At 41.1% G+C, this 22,893-nt stretch overlaps 3 protein-coding genes across 6 annotated transcripts in view; all 3 read right to left on the bottom strand.

Moving 5' to 3' along the window:
- The window catches only part of ssx2ipa (synovial sarcoma, X breakpoint 2 interacting protein a), an 11,867-nt gene extending 5,576 nt beyond the window's left edge, over nt 1–6,291 (bottom strand). Inside the window, exon 1 of the mRNA XM_019267100.2 lies at nt 6,165–6,291. The gene's annotated coding sequence lies outside the window, so the exon portion shown is untranslated. The remainder of the gene's footprint in view (nt 1–6,164) is intronic.
- Nucleotides 6,292–10,855: 4,564 nt separating this feature from the next.
- Nucleotides 10,856–16,372, bottom strand: mcoln3a (mucolipin TRP cation channel 3a). 4 transcript variants are annotated; one of them, XM_019267143.2, is made up of 13 exons: nt 16,149–16,372; nt 15,369–15,620; nt 15,106–15,273; nt 14,861–15,014; nt 14,503–14,584; nt 14,330–14,426; nt 14,090–14,189; nt 12,953–13,065; nt 12,491–12,640; nt 12,276–12,377; nt 12,056–12,178; nt 11,739–11,945; nt 10,856–11,623 (listed from the first exon to the last, which is right to left on the bottom strand). In XM_019267143.2, the coding sequence occupies exons 2-13, from the start codon at nt 15,594–15,596 to the stop codon at nt 11,483–11,485; spliced, it is 1,665 nt and encodes a 554-aa protein (XP_019122688.1). In that variant the 5' UTR covers nt 15,597–15,620; nt 16,149–16,372; the 3' UTR covers nt 10,856–11,482. The 4 variants fall into 4 exon arrangements, with proteins under 4 accessions (XP_019122688.1, XP_019122686.1, XP_027128029.1 ...); XM_019267141.2 differs by having other exon boundaries at nt 15,369–15,600; XM_027272228.1 differs by lacking the exon at nt 16,149–16,372 and having other exon boundaries at nt 10,856–11,425; nt 11,466–11,623; nt 15,369–15,730.
- A 128-nt stretch (nt 16,373–16,500) lies between these two features.
- Nucleotides 16,501–18,822, bottom strand: bcl10 (BCL10 immune signaling adaptor). The gene is made up of 3 exons (XM_010729241.3): nt 18,364–18,822; nt 17,714–18,002; nt 16,501–17,608 (listed from the first exon to the last, which is right to left on the bottom strand). Exons 1-3 carry the CDS (start codon nt 18,412–18,414, stop codon nt 17,214–17,216), a joined length of 735 nt encoding a protein of 244 aa, XP_010727543.1. The 5' UTR covers nt 18,415–18,822; the 3' UTR covers nt 16,501–17,213.
- Nucleotides 18,823–22,893: the final 4,071 nt, after the last annotated feature.

The raw sequence follows: 22,893 nt of genomic DNA, 5'->3' as shown, positions 1-22,893 counted from the left end.
TCATCGCTCTCATATACCGACATCCTTTGAAACCATCAGGTTCAGTTTGTGAACACCTGAATATATTTTTAAATTTTTAAAGCTGTAGAGTTTTTTCAGGGCGTTTTTTGTATTTATTTATCCTTGAGTGCCCTATGCAATGATTTCTTACAGCATCACCAGCACAGACAAGGACCAGTGGTCCCCCCCAGCTTCAGCGTTCATTGCCAGAGTGCAGGACCAGCCGTGAGTCGGGACGATACGCAGAACTGATGAAGAGCCAGCTTTTTGTGCCTCTCTCCACGCTGCTGCGTTTGATAGAAGATGCAGCTTTTTTTCCTTTGGCACATGCGGACAGAGTCGGCCATCATGAGGCTGCAGAAGAGTCCCCTGACTAGTCCTCCATGGACATTTGATCATACTGATGCCTGAGGAGAAATGCAACAAGATTCATCGAACAAGTACTTTCACTTGTTGTTTTTGATTTTTTTTACTTAACTTGCTGAACACTATGAAGCAAAGGTTCTAGTTCACCTGCATGATGTAAAAAACAACGTGAATATGCACTAAAGAACCAGTTCCTCCTAGTTCAGTGATGTATTGAAAGGTGAATACTTTTTCTTTAAGGTTTCTCAGAGTTGACGCAATGTTGAATTTGCTCCTGTTTGCACAGTAACTACTAGTAACAACTGTAGGCTATTTTGTTTTTTTTTCTTTACACCATGAGTCTACCTAACTAAAAATGAACAGGTATAAATAGATAATATGGATTTTAAAAGCTCTCAGTAACAGAAAGTTTCAGTGCTTTTTATCTTCTAGTATGTCTGTGTGCGTACTGTGTACATTTTCGGAATGTAACTGTAATTGACATGTTGTATGTCTGTGAATCTTTGAGTTTTTGTTCTGCTTCTGCGTATTGTCTTGCACTGTGACCAAGTAAATTTAATTGCAATCAAAATTCAAATAAGTTGGCTTCTGACTCATTTGTATTATCTATATTCCTACTAAAATATTTGTATTGAGGGCAACAAAAATGTCCACTGACAACTATGAAAGAAGAAAATAAATGTATTTCACAGTTATAGAAAAGTATGTCAGCGGACATTTATTTGTCAAAGAGGGTGAGGCAGAGAAAGTGAACGGATAGATCTACATGTGTGGTTCCCACGTAAAGCTGGGTAAGGAGGTGTGGAGCTGCTTTTTTAGGTAGCACTAATGGCATTTTAATCAAAATTCAAGGCACACTTACCAACATAGTACCAGTAGCGTTTTGCACAAGCATCTGGAGCTTGTGGGTCCATCATGTTGTTCAACAGGACCCAACACACCTCCAGGCTGTGTAAGGGATATGTCACCAAAAATAAGAGTTCGTGCATCACCTGGCTTCCACAATCACCCTACATAAACCCAATTAAGATGTTTTTGGGATGAGTTTGACCGCAGAGTAGGGAAATGAAGCAGTCATCAGAGTGTACAAAGGAAAAGCAAACAATGGCTATTTTGGAAAAAGAACCTAAAATATGGAAACATATATATAATTAATGATTTGCTCTGCTTAAACAACATTTTTTGTTTTTATATAGGACTCCAGCGCCACCATGGCCGACTGAGTGAGGATAAGCAGTTTCAGATTATCTGGATGGATAACTAATGAAAACATAGTTTATCAAAATAAAGAAAACCAACATGAACTAAGAAGTTGGCTGCAAATGGCACTAACAACAGTGGACTGGTACAGAATTTTATAACTATACAGATGAAAAGTATGGGGAATATATTTTACTTATACACAGAGATCAAAAGAACCAAAACCAGGAGCAACAGGTGCAGCAGTGTGGTTTCCTAGTCTATTACAAAGTATTAAAAGAACTCAGATCATTTAAGTGTATATGCGGTGGAACTATGTGCAATAGTATTGGCAATAGAATGGGTGGAGGACAGGGTGGATAGGAAGATAATCATATGTAGCGATTCAATCTCATCACTCTTAAGCATTAAAAAACAGGGCAGCAAAAACACATCAAGAAATATTATATGAAATAATGTTGAGAACATCCAGATTAGCACAGCAGGGGAGGAAATAACATTCATGTGGGTACCAGTCCATGTAGGAAACAGGGGAATAAAAGCAGATCAATGGCAAAGGAGGCAGTAAAGAAAGAAGAGGTGGAAATGGAAAGTAAAATTATCAAAAGCAGAAGTGAGTTTCATAGGGAAATGAATTAATCAATGGCATTGGTAAATCCAGGAAAGGGGGGAGACATATATAAACTACAGTGAAGTGGAGAGGTGGGGTGTAGTGTGAGGTGCAGATGGGGAACAGGCTAAGCATAGGGCACAGTAGTTGATAGCCCACTCACATAGTAGGGAAACATCCAACTGTTCTATGTAGCTGTGGGGAGAGAGAGACAGTGGAGCATGTGGTGGTTGATTGTCAGGATATGAAAGGGAGAGGGAAGAAATGATGGCAGGTTGCGAGGACAGGAGCAGTGGAGAAAAGTGTCAAAAGTAAAATAGAATGTGGGAATGAGAAAGGGAGGAAAATCATAATGGGATACATGTTTTAAACTGGGTTAATTAAAAGAATTTAAAAAGGAAATAAGTAGTAAAGAAGTAAAGTCCAGATGCAACTATAAGGATGCCAACAGCGGAAAACACCAAAGAAGAAAAGATACTGGTTCTTAACTGTAATGTTAGTACCGCTAGGGACACAGACCTTTATATCGTTTCCCAGACTCCCTTTTGGCATTTGTGTCAGCCAGGACGAATTCCAAAGGCGAATAGACGAGAACATATGAGGGCCTGGAGGAGTAACCTGCATTGTGGATGAACCTGTAGTGTTCGGAAGAACAAAAGGAGAGCAACCGCAACCTCAGAGCCATGCTCACCCGAACCAGAGAGAGAGGGGTGAGGCTGAACCGGATAAGTGCCGCGCTGCGTGTCTGAAGTGAGTTACTTCGGACATAGACTCACTGCCACAGGCCTGAAACCAGACCCCCTCAAGGTAAAAGGCAAACGGGACATGCCACCACCAAAAAATGAGGCCAGAGCTGGAGACGATCCTCGGCATGGTGAACTACCAACGCCAGTCCTCCAACCTGGCTGAATGACTCACACACTCAGACACCTGCTAAGAGTAGACAGAGTTCAAATGGGACACAGTACTGAGACAGCATTTTAGCAGATGAAAGAGACTATCACAGCCCACGGGGCCAGTGTTAGCCGACTTTGACCCAAAAAGGAAGTAACACTACAGGTGGATACGTCAAAGAACGGCTGGGTGCAACTATCAGGCAGAGGGGCAAACCAGTGGGCATATGCACAAAGTGCTCAACAACACAGAACAAACTATGCCCAGATCGAGAAGGAGCTTTTGCAGTCTGTACGGGTGTAAAAGATTCCATGAAATACCTCTACGGGAGATGCATAACTGTGGAGTCAGACCACAAACCACTAGAGAGCATACTACGCAAGCCAAGAGATTCCAGTGGCTGACACGCTCTCAAGGAAATCCTTGGAGGATGAGGACAGTTTGTTATCTGAGGCTATGGAGACCCAGGTACACATTATCATCAGTGCGGCTTCAGTAAGTGCGGACAGGCTTGATGATATCAAGGCAGCCACAGCTCAAGACAACAGCTGTCCATTCTCAAGCAGGTCACCCTTGCTCAGGAATACTGGAACCAACCGAAACGAAATCACGGAGACAGATGGCCTCCTTCTAAAAGGTGAGAAGATAATCATTCCACACAAGCTCAGAACCAACATGCTGGTGAAACGGCCATGCTACAACTCAGGTGAATTTCAGCAGTTTGCAGAATCATGAACCGAGTTCCTTTGATTTTTCTGTGTCTGGCTTCCGCCTGCTCAAAAATAGAACAGACTCGTATTCAATGCGTAGCCGAGCATAGAGAGGCTTCTTTCTGGAACGCGTCTGAATGGACCACGGTGAAGCAACGTGGCCGTGGAGGGCCCGGTGAGCGTGCAGTGAAGCTCTTCCCCACAAACAATTACAGTCCAACAAACTCATAATTAACACTCAATTTACCTAGGCTATGTGGTCAGGTACATTTTATATTTATTTAAGTTTTCAGTAAATAGTCTGCTACAGCCTGTTGGCCCGCAGACATTGATATGAACAGTGAAACAAAACTCTAGAATTTTTATATTGATGTATTTTTTCTTTTTTTAGTTTGAACATTTTTTTTAATTTAAAAATAATTAAATTAAATTATGGGAGAACCAGAGCACCTGGAGAAAACCCTGAGGCACAGTCATATACATTTGCAATTATACGTACTGTGCCTACATACAATGCGGCTCTTCACTTGATGACAGCAGAGCTTAGAAATGAGAAATTTATCTCGTTATCACGAAAACGGGTGAATAAATGTATGTTAATGTAAGTATGGCCTTTAGGCTTCCGTATGAAACTGAAACGCAAAACAGTGCAAGCCGTTAATTAGAGCATGGTTCTTAACTGGGTTGATCGAGCCTAGGGTTCGGTGAGTCGGTCTCAGGGTTCGTGGAGCCCCCCTGAATTTCTTAACATTTGTTACAACATTCTTTGGTGGCATCGTTTTCGAGGATGCTGGACATAAAACTAAGAAAGGAACAGACTTGGCGTGAAAAGAAATGACTGGCACTTGCCAAGTGAAGCCACGCATATCTGAACGGGTCCTCAAAAGGCAACAGCAGAAGTCACCCTGAGGTAAGTGTTGGTGAGTTCAGCACTGTGTTGGTTTTGATTTGAACAAGGTGATGTTAATGGCACGGTTTCATTTTGTGCACCAGTAAAAAAAAATATAACTTTATTTTTTTACTAAGAAGGGTTCGGTGAAGGAGCATATGAAACTGGGGGGGTTCGGTACCCAACAAGGTTAAGAACCACTGACTTAGAGTTATGCAAAGCTTTCGATGGGATAGGTTGGGTCGCTCATGGGGCCCAAAATCCTGGCGGCGGCCCCTGGGTACTTGCTGCCATTGGCAGAGCTCCATGACACCTGACAAGCACGCCTCCCCTCCTTTTTGCATAATCGTCCTCCTGCACATGCTCATAAACCAATGCACGCCTCAGATACTGGTTGCTTAACAACGTGCTCCAATAACAATGACGTTTAGTTGGGAGCAGACAGGAGTGACTAGGCTAAAAAAAAACACATCAAGCTGGCAGGAGCAGGAGCAGGCTGAGCCACCTTACCTCACTGTCGGACGAACAATAGGTGAGTGTTTTTTTTTTTTACTGCTGTGAAGCGGAAGCAGCTGTTGGTGTTTTCGATAAATGAAGAGTGTTGTGTTAATTATTGCCTAAAATAGCAAAACGTTGTCAGCTGTCAGACTTGAGGTGACCATTTCACGCTGCAACACCGTGATGTGTTAACTGCGAACTAACGTCACTAACGTAACGATGGCACTTGGTAAAAAATGCGTTATTGTAAACGTATTTATCGGCTCGGCATCTTAAATACATCGGGAATATTTAGTTCAAGTTGTACTCACAAAGTTAACGCTACAAGTTCAATTTTTTTTGTCATTATAATAAAAAATACGGTGGGTTTTTAGCAAATTAGCTCACGTTAGCTCACGTTACTTTGTAACGTACGTGCAAGGCATGTGTACACACACACACACACACACACACACACACACACACACACACACACACACACACACATACACACGTATCTGCAGCTAATGTTATCTAACAGACCAGAAAACACGCACGACTTTTATCTGAGGTGGAGATACCAGTCAAGTGTGTGTCGGCTTGATTTAGCGTGTTTACTTTAACGTAATATGACGTTAAGTCAACATGCTTGGACGTACGTTACAAAGTAACGTGAGCTAACGTGAGCTAATTTGCTAAAAACCCCACCGTATTTTTTTTTAATGACAAAAAAAAAATGAACTTGTAGCATGAACTAAATATTCCCGATGTGTTTAAGATGCCGAGCCGTTAAATACGTTTACAAATACGCATTTTTTTACCAAGTGCCATCGTTACGTTAGTGACGTTAGTTCGCAGTTTGACACACTCACGGTGTTGCAGCGTGAAACGGGTCACCTCAAGTCTGACAGCTGACAAGTTTTGCTATTTTGGGCAATAATTAACAAAACACTCCTTCGTTTATCGAAAACACCAAGAGTTCAGGCTTCACCTTCACAAGCAGTAAAAAGAAACTCACCTATGTTGTCCGACAGTGAGGTAAGGTGAGCTCAGCCTGCTCCTGCTCCTGCAGCTGATTGTGTGTGTGTTTTTTTTAAGCCGAGTCCTCCTGTCTGCTCCAAACTAAACGTCATTGTTATTGGAGGCACCGTTGTTAAGCAACCAGTATCTGAGGCGTGCATTGGTTATGAGCATGTGCAGGAGGACGATTATGCAAAAGAGGAGGAGGAGGAGTGCTTGTCAGGTGTCATGGAGCACTGCAATGGCAGCAAGTACCCAGGGGCGCCGCCAGGAGTTTTGGGCCCCATGAGGACCCAACTATCCCATCAAAAGCTTTACATAACTCTAATTCAGTGGTTCTTAACCTTGTTGTTTCATATGCTCATTCACCAAACCCTTCTTTAGTAAAAAATAAAATATGATTTTTTTTACTGGTGCACAAAATGAACCGTGCATTAACATCACCTTGTTCAAATAACAAAACCAACACAGTGCATGAACTCACAACAACTTACCTCAGTGTGACTTCTGCTGTTGCCTTTGAGAGACCAGTTCAGATATGCGTGGCTTCACCTTGACAAGTGCCAGTCTCATGTCATTTTCACAGCAAAGTCTGTTCCTTTTCTTAGTTTTTATGTCCAGCATCCTCGAAAACGATTGCTCACAAAGATATGTTGTAACAAATGGTATAAAAAATTCCAGGGCGGAGGCTCCACCGAACCCCTGAGACCGACTCACCGAACCCCTAGGGTTCGATCGAACCCAGGTTAAGAACCACTGGTCTAATTAAAGGCTTGCAACTGTTTTGCGTTTTGTAGTTCAATACGGAAGCCCTAAAAGGCCATACATACATACATTTTATTCCACCCGTTTTCCCGTGATAACGAGATAAATTTCTAATTTCTAAGCTGCTGCTGTCATCAAGTGAGGATGCAGCATTGTATTGTTGGCACAGTACGTATAATTGCAAATGTATATGACTGTGCCTCAGGGTTCTCTCCAGGTGCTCTGGTTCTCCCATAATTTAATTTGATTATTTCAAATAAAAAAGAAAAAATACATCAATATAAAAATTCTAGAGTTTTGTTTCACTGTTTGTCAATATCAATGTCTGCGGCCAACAGGCTGTAGCAGACTATTTACTGAAACTTAAATAAAATATAAAATGACCTGGACCACATAGCCTAGTGTAAATTGAGTGTTAATCATGAGTTTTGTTGGACTGTAAATTGTTTGCTTGGGAAGAGCTTCAGCAGTGGCACAGCTCACCGGGCCCATCCACGGCACGTTGCTCCGCCGTGGTCTGTTTCAGACGCGTTCCAGAAAGAAGCGCCTCTATGCTCGGCTACGCGTTGAATACGAGTCTGTTCTATTTTTGAGCAGGCGGAAGCCAGACACAGAAAAATCAAAGAGAATCCGGTTCATGATTCTGCAAACTGCTGAAATTCACATGAGTTGTAGCATGGCCCGTTGTCACCAGCATGTTGGTTCTGAGCTTGTGTGGAATGATTATCTTCTCACCTTTTAGAAGGAGGACATCTGCCTCCGTGATTTCGTTTCGGTTGGTTCCAGTATTCGCTGATGCAAGGGTGACCTGCTTGAGAATGGACAGCTGTTCGTCTTGAGCTGTGGCTGCCTTGATATCATCAAGCCTGTCCGCACTTACTGAAGCCGCACTGATGATAATGTGTACCTGGGTCTCCATAGCCTCAGATAACAAACTGTCCTCATCCTCCAAGGATCTCCTTGAGAGCGTGTCAGCCACTGGAATCTCTTTACCGGGTCTGTGGATGAGAGTTATACTATATTTCTGCAGCACGAGCAACATGCGCTGTAGATGAGGTGGTGCGAGGGCTGGTGGCTTGCGTAGTATGCTCTCTAGTGGTTTGTGGTCTGACTCCACAGTTATGCATCTCCCGTAGAGGTATTCGTGGAATCTTTTACACCCGTATAGGACTGCATAAAGCTCCTTCTCGATCTGGGCATAGTTTTGTTCTGTGTTGTTGAGCAGCTTTGATGCATATGTCACTGGTTTGCCCTCCTGCATGATAGTTGCACCCAGGCCGTTCTTTGACGTATCCACCTGTAGTGTTACTTCCTTTTTGGGGTCAAAGTAGGCTAACACTGGCCCCAGTTGGGCTGTGATAGTCTCTTTCATCTGCTAAAATGCTGTCTCATGTACTGTGTTCCATTTGAACTCTGTCTTACTTCTTAGCAGGTGTCTGAGCGGTGAGGTCACCTCAGCCAGGTTGGGAGCGAACCTTGCGAGGTAGTTCACCATGCCGAGGATCGTCTCCAGCTCTGCCTCATTTTTTGGTGGTGGCATGTCCCGTATTGCCTTTACCTTGAGGGGGTCTGGTTTCAGGCCGTTGGCAGTGAGTCTATGTCCGAAGTAACTCACTTCAGACACGCAGATGCGGCACTTATCCGGGTTCAGCCTCACCCCTCTCTCTCTGGTTCGGTTGAGCATGGCTCTGAGGTTGCAGTCGTGCTCGCCTTTTGTTCTTCCGAACACTACAATGTCATCCACAATGCAGGCTACTCCCTCAAGGCCCTCATATGTCTCGTCTATTCGCCTTTGGAATTCGTCCTGGGCTGACACAATGCCAAAAGGGAGTCTGAGGAAACGATATAAAGGTCTGTGTCCCTAGCGGTACTAAACATTACAGTTAAGCAACCAGTATCTTCTTCTTCTTTGGTGTTTTCCGGCTGTCGGCATCCTTATAGTTGCATTCTGGACTTTACTTCTTTACTACTTCATTTCCTTTTTAAATTCTCTTAATTAACCCAGTTAAAACATGATATCCCATTATGATTTTCCTCCCTTCTCTACATTTCCCACATTCTATTATACTTTTGACACTTTTCTCCACTGCTCCTGTCCTCCGCAACCCTGCCATCATCTCTTCCCTCTCCCTTTCATATCCCTGACAATCAACCATCACATGCTCCACTGTCTCTCCCTCCCCACAGCTACATAGACCAGTTGGATGTTTCCCTACTATGTTGAGTGTGCTATTCAATCTACTGTGCCCTATTCTTAGCCTGCTCATTGTCACCATGTTCCACTCTGCTACCTCCACAATACTCCACCTCTCCTACTTCATCTTGTAGTTTATATAAATGTCTCCCCTTTTCCTGGATTTTCCAATTTCCATTGATTAATTATTTCTTTCCATATTAAACTTTTCACTTCTGCTTTTGATAATTTTACTTCCATTTCCACCTCTTCTTTCTTTACTGCCTCCTTTGCCATTTGATCTGCTTTTTAATTCCCCTGTATTCCTACATGGACTGGTACCCACATGAATGTTATTTCCCTCACCTGCTGTGCTAATCTGGATGTTCTCAACATTATTTCATATAATATTTCTTGATGTGTTTTTGCTGCCCTGTTTTTAATGCTTAAGAGTGATGAGATTGAATCGCTACATATGATTATCTTCCTATCCACCCTGTCCTCCACCTATTCTATTGCCAATACTATTGCACATAGTTCCACTGCATATACACTTAAATGATCTGAAGTTCTTTTTAATACTTTGTTATTATGACTAGGAACCACTACTGCTGCACCTGTTGCTCCTGTTTTTGGTTCTTTTGATCCGTCTGTATATAAGTAAATATATTCCCCATACTTTTCATCTGTACAGTTATAAAATTCTTGTACCAGGTCCACTGTTTTATTTCTTCTTTTGATGTCCCATATTTTTAGATCTACTTTTGCTTCGTGTAATGTCCATTCTGGTATGTCCTTTTAAATTTATCCAGTAATTGGCTATTAGCTTTAAGCAACCAGTATCTGAGGCGTGCATTGGTTATGAGCATGTGGCAGGAGGACGATTGATGTCAAAAAGGAGGAGTGCTTGTCATGATGTCATGGAGCACCTTTCTATTAACTGCCCCAGATTACATTTGCATTATAAAAGTAAAAAGTTTGCAGACACCTTCTTATTCAGTGGGTTTTCTTTATTTTGATTAACTATGTTTTCATTAGTTTATCCATCCATGCATTATCTGTAACCGCTTATCCTCATCAGGGCCATGGTGGCGCTGGAGCCTATTAAAAACAAAAAAGTGTTAAGCAAAGCAATATGTAATATATATATATGTTTCATGTTTTAGGTTCTTTCCAAATAGCCTCTGTTTGCTTTCCTTTGTACACTCTGATGACTGCTTCATTTCCTTCACTCTGCGGTCCAACTCATCCCAAAACATCTTAATTGGGTTTATGTAGGGTGATTATGGAAGCCAGGTGATGCAGAACTCTTATTTTTGGTGACATATCCCTTACACAGCCTGGAGGTGTGTTTGGGTCATGTTGAAAAACAAATGATGGACCCACTAAGCTCCAGATGCTTAGTGCAGAACACTATGGTAGCTATGTTGGTTAAGTGTGCCTTGAATTTTGATTAAATTGCCATCAGTGCTACCTAAAAAGCAGCTCCACACCTCCTTCCCCATGCTTTACGGTGGGAACCACACATGTAGATATCATCCGTTCACTTTCTCTGCCTCACCCTCTTTGACAAAATAAATGTCCCGGACATACTTTGTATGACACTGTGAAATACATTTTATTTTCTTCTTTCATAGTTGTCAGTGGACATTTTATGTTGACCTCAATACAAATATTTTATAGTAGAATATAGATAATACAAAATGAGTCAGAGCCAACTTATTTGAATTTTTGAACTGAATTAAATTTACTTGGTCACAGGTGCAAAGAAATACACAGAAGCAGAACAAAAATACACAAAGATTCACAGACATACACATATGTCAATACAGTTACATTCAGAAAATGTACACAAGTACGCAACAACATACTATGAAAGACAAAAAGCACTGTAAACTTTTCTGTTACTGAGTAGCTTTTAAAATCCATATATCTATTTATACCTTTTCATTTTTAGTTAAGGAGTATACTCGTGTGTGTAAACAGAAAAAAACAAATAGCCTACAGTTGTTACTAGTAGTTACTGTGCAAACAGGAGCAAATTCAACATTGCGTCAACTCTGAGAAACCTTAAAGAAAAGTATTCACCTTTCAATACATCACTGAACTGAGGAGGAACTGGTCCTTTAGTGCATATTCATGTTGTTATTATTACATCATGCAGGTCTGAACTATGAACCATTTGCTTCAGTGGTGTTCAGCAAGTCAAGTAAAAAAATCAAACAAACAAGTTAAAGTACTTCTGTTAGATGATATTGTTGCATTCTCATCAGGCATCAGTATGATCAAATGCTCTATGCAGACAGTCAGGACTCTCTGCAGCCTCATGATAGGCCGACTCTGTCCGCATGTGCCAAAGGAAAAAAAGCTGCATCTTCTCATCCAAAGCAGCAGCGTGGAGAGAGGCAGCACAAAGCTGGCTCTTCATCAGTCTGGTATCGTCCAGACTCAGGCTGGTCCCTGCACTCTGCAATGAACGCCTGAAGCTGGGACACTGGTTCCTTGTCTTGCTGGTGATGCTGTACAAGAATCATTGCATTAGGGCACTCAAGGATAAATAAATAAAAAAAGCTGACCTGAAAAACTCTACAGCTTTAAAATTTAAAAATATATCTCAGGTGAATTCAAACTGACCTTGATGGTTTCATAGGTGTCTGTAATGAGAGCGATGAACAGGCTGAGCACCATGTAGATGAAGAGGGAGATGAAGGTGTAGAGGTAAACTCTGCTGAAAAGCCACACCATGTAGCTCTTGTCTCTCAGCTTCAGGAAGGTGGCGTACATGTCGTCCCCGTTGATGAGAGAGAAGAGGCACTCCGTCACCTTGTCGAGCGTTCGGAACTGGACAAAAATGTTTTGAAAATCAAGTTTTAATATTTCATTGTCAAAAGAACAGAGCTGCTTCACACTAGGATAATTTATTAGGCCATGAAAGTTTCTAAATGTCATACTTTGTCATGGTAAGGCCCAAGGACGATCCAACCACAGAAACAGTACCCGAGATAGATCATGGCAGCGCAGCAGCAGAATCGGATCACATTTGGGAATGCTGCCCTGAGGGTTAGGATTAATATCTGGAAAGGAATAAAGCTTTTCAGCATGTGCTACTTTTAACATTTTAACAGCTGATGCATTATGCAAAAAATAAAACAGTGTCATGGAGCCTCTTACGTTGTATTTCCTGAAGAAACCAAGGTAACGAATCACGCCGATCCAGACGAGCATTGTGGCTGTTCCCAGCAAGATACTGCAGACATCATAGTTTGTCAGGTACTGCAAGAGGAAAGAAAGTACAAATATATAAACTGAAGTTGTTTTTTGTATACCATGCTCCAAAGATAAGGTCAATAGTAACAGTCAATGATCATATTAATCATCAATAAAACCTTTGTTTGTATTCCAATTTTGAGCGCTGACCCAGCGATGGTTAACGTGTCGCTCACAATGATGAGGATGTACCATCCATTCACAAACTCCATGCGGTCTGACCAGCTCACAATTTTATTGTAGTAGGCATGGAAGAATATGTTGAACTCCTGCATGAGACAAACAGAGATGTTGTAAAACACACCAATTAAACAAATGCGTTAAGAAACCAGGATCCATTCTTATTTTGACATGATAACACTTGTTTACTTAAGAGATGTTGATGAGGTGATGGCTTATATCGTCTTATTATCAGTAAATAAGACGACAGTAAATGCTGGCTCCAGCACTGAGCTCTCAATAATACTGAAGTTATTATAGCGGGTCTGCATATTATGGGTGATGACTAACTTTAAATGTACTAAAATCCTGTACATCAGTGGTGTTGGTCACAACTGATTTATCCGTTCCTCATAACTTACAAACTGGAGTTGGATGCCGTTGATGACAGATCGCGTGCAGAGGATGAGAGAGGTGAAGCAGGCGATGATGACGACAGAATCGAACGACAAGAGGAGGTAATCGTTCTTATCAGCTGCAAACCACAGATTTCAGATGAATTATTTCAAGTAGACAAATACTAATTAATACTAATACTATTACAAACTAATAGATATAAACAGTTACATTAAGAAAATAGACTTTTGTCACAGCAGCCGTACTGACATGAAATAGTATGGTCAACACAGGTGTTACTAATGATTACTGCAATTAAAGTTTGTTCCATTTAGACTTTCCAGTGAGCCAACATGCACCACAGCAGCTCCCTGACTCTGTTTGACCTGAATGCAACAGACCTTAATTAGGATCATTGATAACACTTGTGTTTACTATTTCATGTCAAAATGGCTGCTGTGAAAAAAGGTCTATCATACAACTTTATTGAAAATGTATTTCTAAATATAAAAATAACACATTAATCTGAATGCTGGATAAAGTCACATGCACACTTCTTATTTCATTTTGTTGACATCTTAGATTTAGAAAGATCAAAGCTTTACAATGTTTTTAGGAATACAATGTTATGATATATAAACACAAACCCCACTGTAAGAACCTTCGGAATATAGACAGGAATAAAACAGGAAGGTTTGGTGTACGTAAGCTCTACTGAAGTGAAGATCTATAACCCGAATATGAGAAAAAACACATATTTTATACATTTTTGCTATGTTAGAGGTGAATGGGGTCAAATGAAAACTTCCCCAGTTGATTATTTACATTAAAACAATATGTTTTGTTTTTCAGGCTTTCTGAAATGTTATGTTTAAGTTTTCAAATGAGACATTGTATCATACTACTATTTGGTCAAATCCACAGACATAAATATAAAAAGTGTAGAAAACACCTAAATGTGTATTTTGAGCATTTTCACGTTATGGAAGCAAAATAGCATGAAATCTCAAAATTATCTATCATAATGTTTTTCCTGTATAGTTACAGTAGTAGAGTAAGGCCACTGCCCCCTGCTGGCCTTTAAAGCAATAACAAGTATGAGTATTTATTATTTGTCTGGGTCATGATATATCAATGATTGCAATGAAATAATTAAAACTTACAAGTGCCTTCCACATTCCAGTCTCTGCATTCATAAATCCTTACATCATTTTCAACATCAACCTTGATCTTTCCACTGTGTGCACGGTTATCAAACATGATCTGTATGCAAACAAAGAAAGTTTCAGGGAGTGGAAAGTGAAAAGACAAAATTACTTTTGAGCAAGTATGTATTCTGTCTGTTAAAATCATCATCATCAGCTCAGATGAGGGTGTGGCATTTTTCAGACGTTGTCACCAACCATTATGTGGAAGTCATAACAGTCTGGTAGCTCGTGGTGGCGCACAGTCTGCAGATTGATGGTTTTCAGCGTGAGGTAGATGCTCACTGATAGCAGCCTGCATGCACAAACATACATTAGCAGGCGGCACTCTTATCACCTGATATGAAACCAGTATTTTCGGTTTTAGTCACCTTTTGAAATCCAAGCTAAAGTTCGCATGTTCCGGCATACTGCTGTTGTCAAACAACCGCACAGGATATATGGAAATACAATCTGTGAGGAGGAAATACAAGCAACATGTTTAAAAACAGTTAGATCAGTTAGTCATTGGACTGGATCCTCCAACCAGAAGAACAAGCTTCCTCTTTTCATGGAGTCACAAGTAAATCCACATTGTAATTATTTTCCATTCATGCTATGAATCAGTTTCCTTAAATACAACCTGTGCAAAAATCTGGATACAATTCAAGACACTTAAATCTACACGTGCCATAGCTCTGCAAGAAATTCACAAGTTTGTCTTTATATGGCAATTTTGTGCTTTAGTACCTTTATCGATATGTGGATCAATGTCAAAGGTGTCATTTCCAGGATCAATGCTGGTGTTTCTGTAAAACTCTTGACACACAGACAGAGGAGTGTACTGTCCTTCAGCCATCTCATATGCGAGGTTACCTACTGTCAAGTTTTGGAGATTGAGGTACTGGAAAAAAAGATGTGGAAAGAAGAGTGAAACTTTTTTTTCTTGTGCGATAACTTTTTTTTGCCATGAAATTTGCCTTAAATCTCAGTACCCTGTCGATAACGTAGTAGATGTGAGCATACACATCTGCTTTTGTGTACAGGTCATAGCTTCCAAGTCGGTGATCCTTATATCCTTTTAGAAACAAATGTCTGAATGTCATCAGATTGTCGTCTTTGAACGTGACCATCATTTCGTTGCTGAGGCCAAAAGAGACTAGCTGCAGCAGAGAAGAGCAAAAACAAAACAAACATTTAAGACATAAAATACATCTGACCAACACTACTACTAATACTAAAGAAATCGGTGTAGTACCTGCACTGTGATGATCGCAATTTTTAATATTTGTAACATCAGTTTCCATGGTTTGCGACCCCTGGCTTTGTATTTCTCACAGGGGTTCATGAAGAAGTACTTGAGCCTCCGTCTGAAGTCCTCCACCATCTTCGACTCCAGGCTCTGAGTGTGAGCGCTCCACCCGCAGTGCCTGTTTGGCCTCCTCTCCTCTGACCTTGCGGCCAGGAGCTGCTCACAGTCGTCCATTATACTGAAGTATAGAAGAGTATACTGAACACACATCAGACGTATGTAGAAGACAAAGTAAGAGTTCAGTCATTCCAGTCATTCTGATGTCTATCAAACTGGTTCTCCTACATGTGCTCACCCCTGTCACTCTCTTAACTCTCTTTAAAATGTTGGTGTTTGCTAAAAATTAACCTAAAATGAACTGTAATGCTCTACAAACTTCAAAAAACACAGTGTTCTGCAGCATCATTTATCCATTTTTAGCTCAATAAAAGCTTATTTTAGTAGACCTGCCTGCAACAGTGAATATGTAACAGACAGGAAACGCAGGCTTACGCAACATATTAAGTAAAAATCTCTGCAGAAATCTCAGAACAGAAAATAAAAGTTAAAGGCACTTACATTGTAGATATTATCATAGTGTAACTAATATATTTTTATAACCTCTTGGTATCTCACTCTATCTCTATCTACATACATATGTATCTATATATGTATTACTGAGAGTAAAAGCTCCAAATTTAGAGTACAAAGTCAACATATATATTATATGAATAATAACAGAATTACCTGCTGCGCACCGGCAAGCCACAGAGCGACTCACTCTCTGCTGTCTATGAAGATCAGCTGCAGAAGCAGTCACCGCGCCAGCCTTCACCACGATGACACTGTCACTCCTCCGCGTCATTTTAAGTTTTTCCAGTTTTTCCAAAACAAAAATAGAGCTCCCCAGTTACAGAATCTCCTCACGCACAGACACCGATACTGTTCGCAGGCGCCTGTCGCAAAATGTCACCTGAATATCGACTTGTGTTGCAGACAGTAAAGCTAGAATGAAAAAATAGATTTTTTTTGTCATCATAAACTGCACCGTTTGTTTCTGAGGGAACACACAGGCATGAATGAAGAAAGAAAACATGGGTTGAATTCATACAGAAAACCTTTAGTAAGCAATAGTTACATAGTACATAAGCAGTGAATGAAGTAATAAGCAAGACACTGACTGAATTTCACAACATGCTCTGAGATTTAAGACTCGTGTAGTGACGAAAATGTAAAGCAACAGCTCGTTAGTTTAATGCTGCGCAGGATGGAGTGGACAGCAATCGTTTTGGAGCTACAACAAAAGGCACCTTCTCATGAGATCAGACTTACACACCTATCGTGTAGTCACTCCAGTGTATAAAAAACTTTCATGTTGTCACGCTACACAGTTTTATCAGGAAATCACACCTCCAGACAAAAGAAGAGGAGTGGGTGAGTCACATTTTCTTGACTCCTAACATCTTGACACGGGTATCGAACCTCACAACACCAAAAGGTGTTTGAAGCATGAGCATCGGAAAGTAATGAGTAAGTATCAAACAGGCCCTCATTTCAGTTTGACACCAAGTATGAAAAGCGTACAAACAATACCACAGCCCAAGTAACAAATGCCCTTTTTGCTCTTGTAAAAAGCTGATCGGTATAGTAGTAGTATATCCCATGTATAGCATTTTTTTTAGTAATTGCCTAATTAAAAGGCAAGAGCAACACCGAAGAGAGTGAGAGAGTGTTGTATATGAGTCGAGTGTCCGAGGATTCAGCTGATTTGTCTCTTTAACTGCATGACAACAGTCCTATTGAGATGTGAACTTAGAAGATGCTCCTATGTGATGTTGGAGTGAGCGAGCGTGACCGGAGCGGCTGGAAGTTTGGGTCCCCCCCGCTGCTGGTGCACCCCGACGCTCCCGCATCTAAGTTGGAGGGGGATTCGACCAGAACCTCATCAGGCAGCGGAGGAGCACCCGGGTCTCCGGGCCTCAGGAGGCTGGAGGAGGTTGTAGAAGAAGCTACGGCGATGCTAGCACCAGATCCGGAGGGCTGTAACGATGGCAGGTTGAGCGAGCCTGCTACGTCTGAAGTTGAAGGGCTCTGCTCTCCGTCCGGGTGGAAGAGCAAGGTGGAGTTGTTTGAAAACGTCGACGAGAGGTCGCTGGATATGGTCGGTGTGCTGAGGTTGCTTTCAGATGAGGAACTGGATGCCCCTGCTGTAAAGTGACAGATGAAGAGGGGGAAGGGAAGTTGAATTAAATCACCAGGAACATATAATAAATATGAAATGAGACGATTTCACTGTGACTTGGCCTATTCACCTCTGAGAGACTCCAGCTTCTCATTTTTGGCCCTTTGCACCTCGTCTGTGATTTTGGTGATGATAAAGTTTTGGGAGCGCATCTCCCTTATGGAGTCGGTCAAGGCGTCCAGGCCTCGGGGGTTCTCGGCAAGCATGTCCAGCAACATGGCCGTCCTCTTGGTCTGCGTGCTCCTGCAGCTGATCTCCTCTGCGTCATCCCGTGTCAGGATCCTGCGAGAGCGCAGGTAGTCCAGGTGGCGCTCGGCTCTGATCTTGTCGCAGAGGTAGTGCCGCAGTCGGGTCAGCACCTGGAAATCAATGGCAGAAGGAGAACAAAGTGAGTTACACATCAACCCCAACCTGGTCTGGTCCTGTTCTCCATGGGTGTCTATTCATGTTTTAGGTGATTTTTATAAAGCAGACAGAGCAAACCCTCCAGCTTGTGTGTTCAGTATTGTATTTTTGTCAAATCCTCCAGAGGATTGAATGTTGATGTGGGTACAGAGAAGGTGTGGTGGGTATTTCCTCATTCAACAGGCCTTTAACGCCAAACAAAGTAGAAATAAACAGAGAAAAACATGTGTCTATATTTCCCCACACACTTTACTTTATTACCTCACTATTACTACCGACCTGGAAGCAAGAGTTCAGTGAAATGATTGTACTCACATCCTTTTTAATCTCGGCCATGTCATCTTCAGTGAGATGAGGAACATCCATCACCTTAACCCCGCAAAGTGAAAATCCAGGTGTTCCGGGGTAATTAACGACGAATAAGACAAGACGCGCACGCAATAAGGTGAACAAACTACATAAATAAAACACCTCTAAGCGTTAACAAATGCGTCTCCTCATTGTTTGTTCGTTACAAAGTGTCGGATCCACTCTCCATTCAAGTTTTCGGTGTGTAAAAAAGTCCCCGGACTTCCTGATTGTGTCGAGGTTTACGTCGACACGACGAGAGAAGAGAAAGACGAGAAGAGGCGGTCAGCAGAGTCAGCGCTCCCACCCTCACAGCTCATTCATGTACTTTAAAAACTTTACAACTCAGATAAAAACGTCTCTTACAGCAGCATGCCAGACCACAGGTGTCCAACTTGTGTTCGTGTTTGTTACCGTGTTAACTGATTTGTGTTAAACGTGTCTGACACAGGTGAAGTCCACTAGGTGGTGCTGTTGGATCTCTGCAAAGGTGCAAGGGTGGAAGATGTGAGGCCTAATATCTACAACACTATTAATTCATTCATTCATTAATTGATTAATTAATTAATTAAGACCTCCTCTGTGGCTCTTCCTGAGGTTTCTTCCACCTTTTTTCCCTGTTTAAAGGGTTTTTTGTGGGCAAGTTTTTCCTCACTTGAACCGAGGGTCCAAGGACAGAGGGTGTCACTCCCTGCCCTATGGTGGCCCTGAAGTGCAAAACACAACAGCAAATCAAAAAACACAACAGCAAATTCAAAAAGTTAACAGCGCTCATATTTTGAAAACATGTAACACGATCATGTCTCCCGAGGGTACCTACCTTTTCCGCTTTGAATTTGCTGTTGTGTTTTTTGATTTGCTGTTGTGTTTTTGAATTTGATATTGTGTTTTTTGATTTGCTATTGTGTTTTTCAGTTTGCTATTGTGTTTTTGAATTTGATATTGTGTTTTTTGATTTGCTATTGTGTTTTTGAATTTGGTATTGTGTTTTTGAATTTGATATTGTGTTTTGTGATTTGCTATTGTGTTTTTGAATTTGCTGTTGTGTTTTTGAATTTGATATTGTGTTTTGTGATTTGCTATTGTGTTTTTGAATTTGCTGTTGTGTTTTGCATTTCAGGGCCACCATACTGCACAGATTGTAAAGCCCTCAGAAACAAATGTATTTTCTGACTTTGGGCTATACAAATAAACTTTGATTTCATTCGAATTAATTAATTAGTATTATTTCATGTCTTTATTGTATTTTATTCTATGTTTTAACCTGCCTCCGGTGTTTTGTTCACTGCAAGATGATGGGCTGGCGCTTCCTTAGTTTGTGTTTGTGCTTTTGTTTATAATGGTGTGAGGTAAAGGTTTGTGTTACTTTTTTTTGTCAAATAAAGTCTGAATGATTGATTCTATTCTATTCTATTAAATCATATTATATTCTATTGTTGGGGTAGCAGTAGCTCAGTCCTTAGGGACAGTATGGTGTGTGGACTGGTAGCTGGAAATGTGCCAGCCCTTTGTTGTATTGTTTTATTATTTTGGGCCTAAGTTTTCATACTTCTATTTATAAAGTATCGTGATTTGTCACACTGAATCAGCCCAAAGCAGTTATACAATTAGTGGTAACAGTTATAGGGGGATAGGCAGGGAAAGTGTGAATCAAAGCGTGGAGAACAAAGTGTCCTCACAGCAAGCTGCAGTGCATGAGAAGAACCAAAATAACACTCCAGTAAACATGAAATGAACTGCAAAATGGCAAAACACATGCAAGATTTTCTCCTCCCTCTAATTATGATACGCCACAAAGTGTTTGAGGACGGGTAGTCCCAGAGAAGATTGTTGTCAGGCTTGTTTTGTCATGTTCTGCAATGTAATATGCACCGTGTAACTGGAAAACACCATCTCTGAGCAGTGAGCTATGCTAACTGTAAATCAGGCCATGGATCTTTGTTGCTCACTTTAGGGGTTTTGCATGTAACGATAATGATTTGAAATAGAGGGGGAAAAACAGACTCCAATAAGTACGTGGCTGATGTTGTATCCCAGTAATTTCTGGAGGAGAGATGCGGCAGAAAGAAAGATGACCTTTAAATGTCAGGTGCTAAAAGGTCAAACAGCATCTTTGCACAAGAAACTTGTTAAACGGTAACAAAGCATCCACAGAAACTGACAATACATGCCCACGAGAAAAAGGTTCACAATGATTCACGTCATTCATGCAGAACAGCAGAGAGCAGCTGTCTGGAAAAAATGTCGAATCAGCTGTGAGAGATTCAGACGAACACAGTGTACCGACTCGTGAGTGTTCCCTACAGTGAGTACGACACAAAGAAAGGGAAAGTCATTTATAGAAATGATGTAATCAGCTGGATTTGCAATCATATCTGGACAACCATTTCAGACATTCCCGTCTGTCGTGTGACCTGCTCTCACAGAGCAGCCAAAACAAGCTCAGAACCATTGAGGTTTTACACTGAATACCGCTGGGGAGGTCTTTCTGCCTTTCCATTATTTGAGTCTATTGTTCTCTTTTTTGGATGTGTACACTGCCACAAAATTACCCTTTTTCTCTCTGCCCACCCACATTCCTATTTGACTGTCCTCCATATCCCATTATGTCATCCTTGGCAACGTAGGGTTAAATAACTAAAGCTATGACGTGACTAAATTTCAGTCTGATGCTGCACGGTAGTGTCATATATATTAAAAAGTGGGTAACAAAGGTAAAAGTCTTGTCTTTCTGATAGTATCAGCTCCAGGATGGGTAATTACACGTTACATAACATCTATTATACAATAGATAATCTGGGTTTATATTCATGATGGATGGACCACAGGAACTTGACAGCAAGATGAAAGAAAATGCTCCAAATATGGATATTTTCTTTCACGTTGGAACGTTTTGAATTCTTAAGGCTGTTAAGGGAATAGTCTGACATTTTTGGGAAATATTGTTATTTTACTGCAAGAGCTAAATGAAAAGTTTGCCACTTTTATGTCTTTGCATTATGGAGCATGTGTCAGGAGGCGGTTACCTAGCTTAGTATTAGGACAGGGAGTGGGCTTGAATCTGTCCAAAGTTCAAAATACGCCTACCAACTTAACAACTCACTAAGTAACACATTTGAACTTTGTTTAATCTGTATAACAAACAATGTTTTATGCTGAATTTACCCTACATGTTGTACGAAAGGCATTATAGCTGTGTTCTTTATTGGAGGAGAAAATACTCGACAAAAGATGAATGGTTTGCAGACAAAGACAGAGTCATCTCTTGAATGCTTAGTAGTTATTGTGCCATTGAGCTAACTGACTGGAGAGCTTTCTCCATATTTAATAGGCCTAATTCTTGATTTAAATGATGTACAATCATGGAAAATCAGCTCAGGGTGACTGACTAGTGCCAGCATGATAGTGGCTTGCTTGCCAGCTACAGTAAGCAAGCCTCCAGACATTTTGTGAATACATATGGATGATAATTTGCAGTGCAAATTTGCATCTCCCCTGCTTTATGCTAGACTAGGCTAGGCTAAGAGCTTCGTGCCTTTTTCCACTTGTAAAATAGCATTTACATTGACGTCAAATCAAAACAAATTTATATATACGCCGGGCAAGAACTGAAAGTTGCGACTAGTGAAAAAAGCAGCACCAAACTAAAGTGTTTTCACTTCTTCATTTTAACACGGACACGGTTCTTGGAAGATGTTTTATATTCCTAAGAGAAGGGAACATTTACTAGCTGTAATAAATTACTCCTCTAAATGATTGGACTGGCAGGAGTGGTGAAATTTTAAAACCTTATATTGGCAAACTGACTTGAAAGGGGCAAGAAAAAAAATGAGGCTCTCTCTTTGGAAAACATTTTAAAAAGTTTTATACTGACATTAATATTACAATTAAAATACATTCACATGCTTCTCTGTGGAAATTAAACATGGGTGCTTCCAGGAACATAAAGGGCACGCATTGGGTGTAACACTGTCAAACAGGTCAGTTTAACATCAAATTGTTCAAGTTTTCCAGCTGCCTGATATATATCCGAAGATCCTCTTACCTAACATGGTTCTGCAAATTCTTTATATTACGTCTTCGGATGGAAAAAAGTTTCCACTCCAGACCACAACAGTCAGCAATTTGCAGGCATCTGAGAATTCACCGAGCTTACGCTTGTTCGCTCTTCGTCTGCCTGAGCTGGCACCGATTCAAACTGGCCTTTGTAACCTCAGTTAGATAAGAAGGAGGCTGTGCCAATCTGCCTGGCTCAGCCTCTTGTTCTCACAGGTTATAATGAAAGGAAAGGCATTTTTCTCTCTCCCAGATAACTTCCATTGTTCTTTGATGTGGATAGAAGAGGATGCTTTTTATCCTGGCAGCTATTTCAAAGAGACCCTCAATGTTCATCCTGAGTGGAATGTTGCTTCGGGCATTGCTCAAGTTTTCTTTCTTCTTTTGGTGTTTCTCATTCTGGACGTTCTCTTTCAGACTCGAACAAAGGACTCCCAGGGT

Source organism: Larimichthys crocea, chromosome II (genome assembly GCF_000972845.2).
Source record: "Larimichthys crocea isolate SSNF chromosome II, L_crocea_2.0, whole genome shotgun sequence".
Classification (NCBI taxonomy): Eukaryota; Metazoa; Chordata; class Actinopteri; family Sciaenidae; genus Larimichthys; species Larimichthys crocea.
The sequence above is the reverse complement of the archived record's forward strand: the minus strand, read 5'-3'. Positions and strand labels throughout refer to the sequence as shown.